The sequence below is a fragment of the Typopeltis vanoorti genome, chromosome 14 (genome assembly GCF_054136105.1).
Source record: "Typopeltis vanoorti isolate ZY-2024b chromosome 14, IOZ_Tvanoo_1.0, whole genome shotgun sequence".
Taxonomy (NCBI): Eukaryota; Metazoa; Arthropoda; class Arachnida; order Uropygi; family Thelyphonidae; genus Typopeltis; species Typopeltis vanoorti.
Genome location: NC_143562.1, coordinates 38,859,850 through 38,872,064, shown reverse-complemented (window position 1 = coordinate 38,872,064; position 12,215 = coordinate 38,859,850). Strand labels below are relative to the sequence as shown.

The 12,215-nt window shown below is 32.4% G+C and overlaps 1 protein-coding gene across 1 annotated transcript in view; it reads right to left on the bottom strand.

Annotated features, from left to right (window-relative positions):
- LOC150099377 (glutamate receptor ionotropic, kainate 2-like) overlaps positions 1-12,215 on the bottom strand; it is a 133,413-nt gene that overhangs the window by 19,359 nt on the left and 101,839 nt on the right. Inside the window, exons 8-11 of the mRNA XM_090404336.1 lie at positions 5,368-5,421; positions 4,965-5,114; positions 420-572; positions 97-201 (exon numbers count right to left, since the gene is read on the bottom strand). Coding sequence (XP_090260462.1) covers positions 97-201; positions 420-572; positions 4,965-5,114; positions 5,368-5,421 — 462 coding nt within the window. The remainder of the gene's footprint in view (positions 1-96; positions 202-419; positions 573-4,964; positions 5,115-5,367; positions 5,422-12,215) is intronic.

The following is a 12,215-nucleotide window of genomic DNA, read 5'->3' as shown; positions in this document are numbered from 1 at the left end:
AATTACTTACAATAAAATAATAATAATAATAATAATAATAATAATAATAATAATAATAATAATAATAATAATAATAATAATGCAATTCTTACTTACCACACGGAGACCTTCATGAGTCAATTCCATCACTTTCAACTTAAAATCGGAACGAAAACCATGTTGATCAAATTTGATGTCTCCACTTAGTCCTTTGATGTTAATCTTAAAAAAAAATAATAATAAATAATAATAAAAATGCTTTGAAGAGTTACGCCAGCAAAATATAATCATAAAAAAATGTTGTTTCATCTATATTATATTCCATATGAAATATATCATTATTTAATATAAAAAACGTTTGCAATAACATCAATCTAAGATATGTAGCAAGCAACATGAGTTCGTTTATCTTTTATTAAAAAAAAAAAAAAAGCACTCACCATTCTCATATAATTAATGAGGGAAATTCCGTGGGACCAAGGCTCCTCTGTTTCACAGGACAGGGACTTCACGTTGATTTTTTGACCGCGATCTAAATCATTCAGAGCAGTTGCAAAAAGTCTGGCTGCATCGTACATCAAAGCTGCTTCTGTCTGATGAATTTAAAAGGATTTCTAGGGTTAGTGTGACTGCTTAACGAGATTATACTTAGAGTTTAAAAAAAAAATTCTAAGTACAAGCTTGTTCAGTAAAAAGGCAAATTCGAATATTAAATATCCTATCTTGTATTCATTTTTGTATCTTTCAATATTTGCTGATTCCGGGATCAAGAGCCTTGCTAGCTCGGTGTAATTATTATTATTATTATTATTATTATTATTATTATTATTATTATTATTATTATTATTATTATTATTATTATTATTATTATTATTTTGGTAAAACATAATAATTTAGCAGTTATAGAAGTGTTGCAAACGGTAAAAGACATTAAAATGAGCATTAACGCACTAAAAGATAGGCAACACAATTTGATGAAAGAGACATCCGAACTCCGTCAAGAACTTCATTCTCTAAAACTACAATACGAACGTTTAAATCAGCAACAACATAAAAAAGATCTTGTCATAAACGGTCTTCCTGAAACTGCACCTACAGAAAACCTCAGAGACGTGGTTTTAAAATTAGGCATGTAATTGATATCCCCCTACAGCTTAACGACATTCAGACCGTAAATCGGATTCCTAGGAAGAGCAAAAACCAAGGCTTCCCACGACCTGCACCAGTCATAATTCGTCTTAAGAGCAAGTCCACAAGAGACAATCTCATAAAAGCCAGCAGGCAGAAAAAACCAGTTGCCAAGGACTTGAACGCATTGCAAGACAATACACCAATCTTCGTATCCGAATATTTAACACCATTCAACCAGAATCTGTTGTACCAAACAAGAAAAGCAAAAATGGAAAAAAATTACCAATTTTTGTGGACCAGAGATGCCAAGATATTCATAAGGAAGTCACAAACTTCAAAGCCGATACAAATTAAAAGCACAGAAGACATAGAAAGGCTGCCACTGTGAAGAAAAAAGTGAAAAAAGCCTCCTAAATAGTTCAAAAAGAAGCCCACAATAAAAAAAGAACGTGAACCATCAAGACAGATGCAATAACACAGGATATATCGGCAATTTCACTTTGATCCGACCTTTCAGATCATTCATTTGACCTCCCAAAGATCTGCCTACTTCCAACACAGCAATCAAATCAATAACAAATATATGTATATATAACCAGTATCACTCTCAGATAAGCTAATTACAAAGCTTCCAGGGTGCAGTTGAGTTACATCCCAGTAGTAGTATTTATCTAACATTATTCACTTAACATTCTGTAATGAATTCTAGTAGTAAACAGAAAATGTGATAGTAATACTTCAGTTATATATTTAAGTTTAAAATTATATATTTAATTTACAATTTAAATTTAAAAAATTATTATTATGTAAACTGCAACATAAGTAATATTGTTTAACTTGTGAGTCATTAATAATAAACACATTAACATTAACATTTCTGGCTAGATGGGTGAAGCAAAATTGCTTTTCATATTCCCCTTTGTCTTTTAATGGTAGGACTTTAAATGGAATGGTTGTGAGCTTTATGCTCGCCCATTGAGGGCAGTGAAGTTAGTTGTGTTCAGCTGAACTTAAGATAGACTTTGGTCTTTTATATTTGTTGATTTCTTCTTCATTATATTCCGAGGCTTTCTTGATTAAAGGGTTTGGGTGGTTACTTGTCTTGGTAAAGAACTTCTCAGCTAGATTTTTGAGAAGGGAAGAGATATAAGGGATATTAACTTCTCTATGGATCTGGGTGTTTCTTATGTACCAGGGGGCATCCAGAATCATCCTCAGGCTCTTATTCTGTAATCTCTGAAGTTTTAGAATGTTTGAATTTGCGGTGTGGCTCCAAGCTGGGGATGCGTAAGTGATAACCGGTCTAATTGCCATCTTGTAGATTGTTAATTTTGTTTGCATATCCAGTTTACTTTTTCTGTTGATCATAGGGAAGAGCTGTGCTAAGACGTTGGATGTCTTAGAGGTAATGTAACTAATATGTTTGCTGAATAGGAGTTTACTATCAAGAATCACTCCAAGATATTTAACTTCAGTCTGCCATGGAATCTTTACTCCCAATAAATAAATATCCTCCATGGTGTGAATTTTCTTTCTAGTGAACAGTATGGCTGAGCTTTTCTGGGGGTTAACTTGGATCCTCCAGTCTGCCATCCATTTTTCTAAGGTGTGTATGCTATTTTGTAATCTTTTAGTTGCCAGTTTTGGGCTCAGTGATCTTGCCATCAGTGCAGTATCATCTGCATATAATGCAGTGAATGTTGTTCTTGGGTTCAGAGGGATGTCTGCTACATATATTGAAAACAGTAGAGGTGCTAGAAGAGATCCTTGAGGTACGCCTGCCGAGATCCTGCGTCTGATCGAAACCGTTTCGCCTACCCTGACCTGCATGTATCTGTCTTTCAGGTAAGAATGTATTACCTTTATTAGCCTGACTGGAAAATTAAATTTAACCAGTTTGTAGAGAAGACCTTGATGCCATACTTTATCAAACGCCTTCTCTGCGTCGATGAAGATGGCAACTGTATTGAGTTTCCAGTTGAAACTTTTAGTAATAATTTCTACCAGCCGGTGCACTTGTTGGGATGTACTATGGGCCCTACGGAAGCCGAACTGTTCATTAGGCAAAATTCCTAACTTATCTGTTTCTGCTTGGAATCTTGAGAGGATCACTTTCTCTGTTATCTTTCCGAGGCAGGATAATAGGCTTATGGGTCTGTAGCTTTCAGGTAGGTGAGCATTTTTTCCTGGCTTCTTCAGTGGCATGATTGTGGCTGTTTTCCATGTAGAAGGGAAATGCTGGAATCTAAAGATGGCATTTGTAATGTTAACGAGATGGACTATGGCCTTTCTTGGAAGTAGTTTTATTATTCTATTAGTTATGCCATCCGGTCCTGGGGCTTTTTTATTGTTTAGATGGGAGATGATATTTATCATTTCTGTTGGATTAGTAGGAGTGATAAGTTCTGAGTTGACATTGTTCTGTCTTAAGGTTGACCTAACATGACGATGAATAATAAACACGATTACTATGATTATTATTAATGGTAATAATACACACTTTTTACTCTTGTGTCAATGAAAAATTCTGCAAATGATAATGATATTAAGAGTAATTATAATTCTTACCGAACCATATATTCATGTAATTATTTGAGAAATAATAAACTATAAAAAAAAAAGAAAAAAAATTATTATTATTATTATTTTAACTTAACAATTCCAGGGAGTCCAAAGACTCATCGAGGGAGGGCACCCACACTACAACTCTCCGTCTCCACCAATCCACCAACAGCAACTACCTTCATCATCTATACCAACGCCATCTACCGCCGACCACCACCACCACATAAATATATCAATATATCAATACTTTTCTCCAAAACTATAAAACAAAGATTTTCCGATTTTTTTTTACACAAGTATTACTTAATCGAGCACTAAATTTTCTATTTTTGTTCGGATTTATTTTTTTAATATTATCTGCCTTAAATTTAGATTCAAATTCTGAATTTATTTGCGAAATGAAGCCAATGGCTAAGCTAATGCATCTGCTAATATTTCAATGAATTTATTCTGTATTTTTATATGTTGGAATTCTTACTGCCAGAGTAAACTTTTTCAAAACCGTATTTCGTTTTAATCATAAATTCTGTAAATAAAAATTGCACTTCTGTCGATTGCCTCAATAATTCGCATTTCGTCATTATAAAGTTTCATCTTCTTAAATCTTTAATCTATTTTAAACAGTCTTCTATGAATTTTTCTGTACCTCTCTCTCTCTCTCTCTCTCTCTCGAAGTAGATCTCATTTCTTAGTCATAATTCTCTCGTCCAGTGCGCCAGCACTCCACTGCTATCTTTAGGACACTGCAACAGTCAGTTATTGGTTTTAGCTCGCCGTTTACATGTTATTTCCAAGTCTTCTCCACGATAAGATGTTAAAAAAATAAAAATAAATAAATAAACCATGCTTCTATGAAAAGTCCAAGGTGACCAAAAAAAAAAAAAAAAACTGGTACTTAAATTCGCATGCAAAGATCAGACCATTTAAGATGGTTAAAGTTAGGGTTAATCCTTGTTAATTCGAATTAAGAAAAAATGGAAGGTGATCTAATAAACTGGAATTCCATAAAAATTCTGTTTTAGATGTAAAAAAATGGAAGTTATTAATCTCAAATAAAATTCATTTTGGCAATATTAATTCTCTAGAACATCAATAAAGAATAGTGGATACGTTTTCTCAATAAGAAAAACTGGAATCTATAAAAAAAGGACAATGACATGCTAATTAATGCCATATCGTTCTGCAAGAAATTAATTGCAGAATATATTTTTTAAAAAAAGCAAAATTACATACTTAAATATTAATTTCACAAATCTTAATCTGCTTTTGTTATCTAAGAAAACACGTACTCTAAGACCAAGTTGATTTCCTTTTTTCCCTATTGATCGCCAAGTCTCCAGGATGTCATTGTACTCAGGAGCGTCTTCGTCTACGAGTTTAAATCCTGTTATGTTGGTTCCCCCATATTGAAAATCTTCTAGATCCACAGTATGAAGATCCTAATGAAACATTTAATTATCATTGATTAAGAGTTAATTATTATTATTATTTTTTATTATTACTATTATTATTACTATTATTTGTATTTAAAATAGGCGAAATCAAGATGTAAATTTTTCTACTGGGTAACATATTTGGCTGTATCGATTGATACAGCCAAATATGTTATCTCCCTCAATTTTTAAAGTTTTTTTAAGTAACAGTAAGCTAACAACAGGGAAATTAAAAATATCAACATGGAAAAATACATACCAACGAAGTGATGAAGTAGTTATGATACTCCGACATCATATCCACTTGTTGAGCCTGCAAACAGAAGGAATAATCATTGTGATGTAGTAAGAAATGAATAATTCATTAACAAGCAGCAATTTTTATTAATGTAAATATTTCATTATTTTTTCTTTCTTTCTTTCTTCTTTCTTTAAATATTTGTTGGGTGACTTTTACAGCATTGTGGTTTTAGTAGAATTGATCGTGTATATTTTTATTTCTCTCGCTGCAGTATTACATTTCTTTAGGATGGTTTTTCTTAGAAGAAAATGAAAAGTCTATTAGGAATGCATCCAGGAAATTTAGTATTTGGGAAGGGAATCAAAAATAAAATAAAAAGTTAATTAGTTAAAACAAAAGCAGAAAACAAAGGAAAACAAAAATGCCTACGGAAGACAAAAGGATTAAAACACAAATATATATTTAAAAAAAAAAAAAAACAGAATTATTATTTGGAGCTTCTTTAATCATGTTGCATTGCCATAATCTTCAACTCAAGCAATACCTGTTTCAGTGGTTTTCAAACGAGGCAGCAAAAATAATCTATGATGCCAAACCTTCGGACTTAAATATCCCACCATCAGAATTGAAAGTTCTTACCTCCTTAAAACGTAATAAAAACATAATCATTACCAGAGCTGACGAAGGAAATACCACTGTGGTTCTTGATACCAATTCATATGATCGGAAAATGAATTTACTACTCCGAGATCGTAATACTTACGACAAACTGGATTACGATCCTACAAAACGTCAACTCAGGAAATTAAATAAGTTACTTTATGAATCCTCCTTAGATGAAGAAACAACTAAAAAACTCAAGACATACCATGCTAGACCTCCTAGAATTTATGGTTTACCTAAGTTTCACAAGGTTAATGTTCCACTCAGACCCGTCGTAGATTATTAGCCGACTTACGCGTTATCAAGATTCTTAGCTAACCTTCTCCGTCCTCACATAAGCCACTCAGCCTCTTCAATCAAAAATTTCACAGAGTTTCAAGCAAAAATAAAAGACATTCAACTGTTTAAAACTGACTTGTTAATTAGCTTCGACATTGTCTCCCTCTTCACTAACATTCCCCATAAAGAAACAGTACAATTATTAACTAAAAAATTTCCGTCTGATATAGTTGAATTATTCAAATTTGCTATTGCATCCGGTTACTTCACTTGGAAAGGTAAAATTTACAAGCAAGAAGAAGGAACAGCAATGGGATCTTTTTTATCACCAAACTTAGCAAACTTGTTTCTAGAACACCTGGAAGAAAAGATTTTCACTTTTGAACCCAAACCAAAAATTTGGTTACGATATGTCGACGACGTCTTTGCAGTCTGGGATCATCCTGAACATGAATTACACCTGTTTCTAGACAAAATAAACCTTCTTCACCCTCGCATCCACTTTACGCTAGAAAAAGAATCTCCACAGGGTATCTCCTTTCTGGATTTACACATTCAAAGAAAAGAAGACGGTTCCATCGCCACGTCTGTCTATCGTAAGCCTACATTTTCAGGTCGCTACATTCACAATTCTTCCACTCATCATCCATCTCAGAAATTTGGCATCATTAAATCAATAGTTACCAGAGCACACATTCTCTGTAGAATCTCTAAACCACGAACTAGAAATAATCAAAAATACAGCCATACTAAATGAATATAATCTTAAAACAACTCAAAAAATCATCAGTCACTTTCCTACACATCGACCTAGACAAGAAGTCGATGGGATTCCCATACCTTACGTCAAAGGCATCTCCGAACGTCTTTCAAAAATTATGAAAGAAATACAATTTTGCCACTACTTACAAACCCATCAACCAGATCTATAACTTGTTACCTTCTCCTAAGGACAAACTCTCACCTCTGATGTTACCTGGCGTTTATGAGATCCCATGCTCCTGCAATTTGTCTTACTTTGGACACACAGGTAGGTCTGTTCGGAATCGAATCTCGGAACATCAAGACCATATTCGTCTTTTCAAACCGCAGAAATCTGGCCTCTCTCAACACGGAGTTGAAAACCCAAACCATAGGATCCATTGTGAAAAGTCGAAACTTTTACATAGATCTTTATTTAAACATGAGCGTCTATATAAAGAAAGTGCTGAAGCCCTACTACACAGACCAAATTTAAACCGCAACGACGTTCTTACTATTCCTAAAGTATGGGAAATTGTCATACAAAATTGTGTAGAATAGTCTCTTTATATATGGCTTTTTTTTTCAGCTATATTTTAATTTACTTCTATAACACGTTACTGCACGCATATTGAGAATCTATTGTAATCATGCGCCCTAACTGTATGCTATTCCTAGTATTGTTTAAATTACTGTGCAGATGATGTCCTAAAATACTTAGGATGAAATATTTACGTATTAAAACTAATCACTTGGTTGTACGTGTGTTTTTAGTGAAGAATGTGTATTAAAGTAATTATATGTATAGAATACGTATTATATGTAAAGTAGTTATATATATATATATATATATGCCAAAAATAAGATCACGCTTCAACAACTACAAACAACCTCACAACCTTCTACAATTCCCAGATGTATACAAGGTCACTTGTGAATGCGGAAAGCCTTACTATGGGCAGACAGAGAAATCTATCTTACTACGTCTCGAAGAGCACCAGCGTGACACTGCTTATAAGAGAACCAGAGCAACTGCTCTGTCAAGCCATGTCCTGTTTTCAATAAACACGAACAACGAAAGCCACCAACATGAAATAAACTGGCCATCAGCTTCAAACCTACACATCTCCCATGATGAAGTAGAGCGCCGCATTGTCGAGTCAAAAGAAATCACCTTGGACCCTTTTCACATGAATAACAATCTTAGCTATAATTTGGCTGACTCTTTCATCTCTACTATTAGATACTGGAGATCGCGTGATTCCACACACGCACAGGTGTACAACAATAGAACTTTAACTCGGACTGTAGTTCAAGCTCATAATAACTGTAATTTACAGTCGAATATTATGGCTTTATAATTGTATAGCTTTAGATTGTGTCAATGTTAATTTCGTGTCTTTTAATATCTTTCTATGTTCTTATTGCCTGATGAAGTCATTCTTGACGAAACATGTTGCGTTTTTTTTTCAAATAAATGTCATTGTGTTATAATTCTCGGGTTTTAAGTCAGTTAATTTAGAAAAATGAATATATATATATATATATATATATATATATATATATATATATATATATATATATATATATATATATATATATATATATATATATATATATATATATATATATATATATATATATATATATATATATGTATACGTATATGTATGTGTAGGTGTGTATGTGTATATATATATGTGTGTATAAATATGGTATATGGAAATAGCATTTACATTTTCAGATTAGTTCATAATGTATAATCCAAACTTGTATATGTTAAAACAAACCTTAAAGAGGTCTAAGGAAAAGGTCTCCTAACACGAGATAATTATATAACACATGGAAGAGGTAGTATATTACCAAAACATAGCTGAATGTAACTATATATAGAATCAAATATGATTTTTGAAATAGTAATTTAAATGTTAACATAAGTTCAGAATATAGAACTAAATAAGTAAGTTAGTTATAATACACCGAAGAAAAAAATGCTCAGCTGATGTAAAAGGACTTTAGGAAGAAGTAGACACTGAGCAGATTATAATATAAAAAAAAAAAAAAAGGAAAAATATATTGTACATGATATACATATTGTTAAGATATCAAGAAATGTAAATCAAAATACCAATTAGAATAAGCATTCTATGAACAAATGTATATATTGTAAATAGTTGTATATATATTTATTTTGAGTGTACATAGATGCTTTAGTGTGAATAAAATATTACTACTTTACTATACTACCGAGGGCTTAATCCTATCTTTTCTAATTAATGTAATTTTCTATTAATGTAATTAATATATATATATATATATATATATATATATATATATATTAATAAATTAATATATTAATAAATATAAAATATGCATATCCATATATCACAAAAACAGTTACATATTCTGTTTACTTATTTTCCTATTTTTAATTAGCATTTTTTTAAATTAACGCTTGGGGATTTATTTTTCCATCTGCTGTACTACTAGATAAATAGTAAACTCATAATATTTTGGTATGAATATACACTAAAAATACAATTATTTAATAGTAAATTGCTGCTAAGTACGTCACTTGGAAATTAATGCTATCAGCTATTCCTGTTGCATGTCTTGTGCGTGTGTTCTCGGTTACTGATTATTTAACATTTGACAACACTAAAAAGCAATTTGAAGGCCTTTGTAGCTCAGTGGAAGTACCTCAGCATCGAGAACGAAAAAGAGGAGAGATCAAACTAAGCTCAGTCTTAATCAATGTATTTCGTCTTCCAATAAGTCCGTTCTATAAAACATTTTTCTTTAAAGTTCATCATGCATGTTTGCCAACTAAAATGTGGGTTGTGGCAAAAGGAATACCGTTGGATGGTCTTGCAACCTATCAATTTTGTAAACGGCCAGAAACACTTTATCACACGATGATTTATTGTAAAAAAGCAAACGAAAAATATGGAGTCACGTGAAACAATGGATGCCACAGAATCAAATAATAAATGAAAATCTAATATTTGGCTAAACGCGAAAAAGATAAGCGGAGTACAAACAATCATAATTATTATAACTATGTTTACTATTTGGACATACAGGTGTGACCATAAGTATGACTGTGTGTGTGTGTGTGTGTGTGTGTGTGTGTGTGTGTGTGTGTGTGTGTGTGTGTGTGTGTGTGTGTGTGTGTGTGTGTGTGTGTGTGTGTGTGTGTGTGTGTGTGTGAGAGAGAGAGAGAGAGAGAGAGAGAGAGAGAGAAGATTAAAAATAATATAAATACATGCCAATAAAGATATTTGTATGATTGACTTGTTTCTAAATGAGATGCACTTAACAACAAACGAACCGTTTGAACTACATACTGAAAAACGAGGTCCATCTGTAAAGCATCATAATCTTGTAATCCTGATACTAATAAACTTGTAGCGGATCAGGATCTGATATGAGAGCGATAATTCACTTTGAAGAATTGTGTAACATATCTTCCGGTTGTGAATTAAATACGTCAAAACAGCTATCCAAGAATGCCCTTATGATACTCAATGCTGAGTAACAAATCATGCAAAAACCCATTCACCACGAAAAAAAAAAAAAAAAAGTACTCGCCCAAAATGGACTTCTTGTCCATTTTGTTCAAGGATATTTCTCAACAAGTCAACAGAATTTTCGACTTCGAAAATGTTTAAAAGAAGAACATACACGATTATGCTGCAATTTTACAGCAAAATGGGGATTGGTTTTCATTAAATCAAAATGAGGCATCAACATTAACACGTCATTTGTGATTCAATATAGTACATCAACTAAGCATCGCCTTTACGAAAAATAATTCAATCATTTTGGCACATGTACGCATTTAACTTCGTTGTCTCGTGCAGAAGAAGAAAGGTTTACACTTACTTCATGATTAATGACTCAGTTATGTTTTTCTTCTAGCATATCAAATAGCTAATCTTTTAGCAGTCATTTTTATTACAGGTGAATTCCAAATTTAAGACAACACATGCATCTTAAATGTTAAGCGTTTTTTTTTTTTTTTTTTTTTTTAACGGGATATCGCTGTACCACATTTTTCAGCTAGCCACATTGTGATCACTATATATCAGGACTCGACAAATTATGCAATCTATTGTTTTATTGTTTTTATAAATTGTTTACCGACAAATTATCGTTTCTATATATTCGGCATGAAACTCTTAGAGTCTGAGTCTCTATCTTAGAGTTTCTCTATTCGGCTTGGAAATAATGTTGGATTCAATATCCACTTAATTTGTATAATGATTAGTGGTGTTTGAAGAACATTTGCTTAATGTGAGAACCATTCTGAAAAAAGGAAAAGTCAATACATAATAAGAATAGAAAGAATAGTAAAAACACCAGAAAAAAAAAGATTTTTTGGAAAATATAATTTATTACATTACTCGTTCTTACTAGAATTGGCCATTCGTATTATGCATATTCTTATGTGTTTTCTCGAAGTTGAAAAAATGTTTAGAAAATTATTTCTTATTTAATAAAAATGTCTTAAATAATAATAAAAAAAAAAAATTCTGTTTTGTTCAGTATGCAGAATGCTGCTCGCCACGAGTGTGAGGGGAGTGTATTTGTCGAATCCTAACAAAATTTCAAGGAAATTTAATTATACCGAACTTGCTTAGGGCTTTTTTTTTAGGTTGTGGAGGGAGAACAGTCTCTATCCTTAGCCATCACTGAAAGCTGAGCCGATGACCATCGATGATTTTAAAAGCATCAAGGGAAGGAAAGGAGACATCGCGTAGCGAAGACAACTTCAGTCATCACGTGATCCTAAATCCTAACTCATCTAGCTGTCTGAAATAGTGTGAGTTCTGTGGTCGATTTTGTTGAGATGCGGGGTTGAAATCTCTCGAGTTTCAAGAAGAATATACCTTACGTGCTTTTCACAGATCGACTAACTCGAGGAATTTAAAGGCCTAAAAAGAGTTTTTCTAGTTGGCGACTAGAATCGAAACTTATAACAGTCTTTCTTTTTTCTTTTTTTTTTTCTAGTATTCTCGCATGATGGAACCAGAAAGCTAGAAGGCTATACATTTGTCAAATTTGAAATGAGATTTTAACTAATTAACTACGGTTGAACATGTTAGATATTGTTGTTATGTGTTTGTATAGAAATATCATCATCATATGTATCAAGGATTTAGGCCTAGTATGGCCTGTTC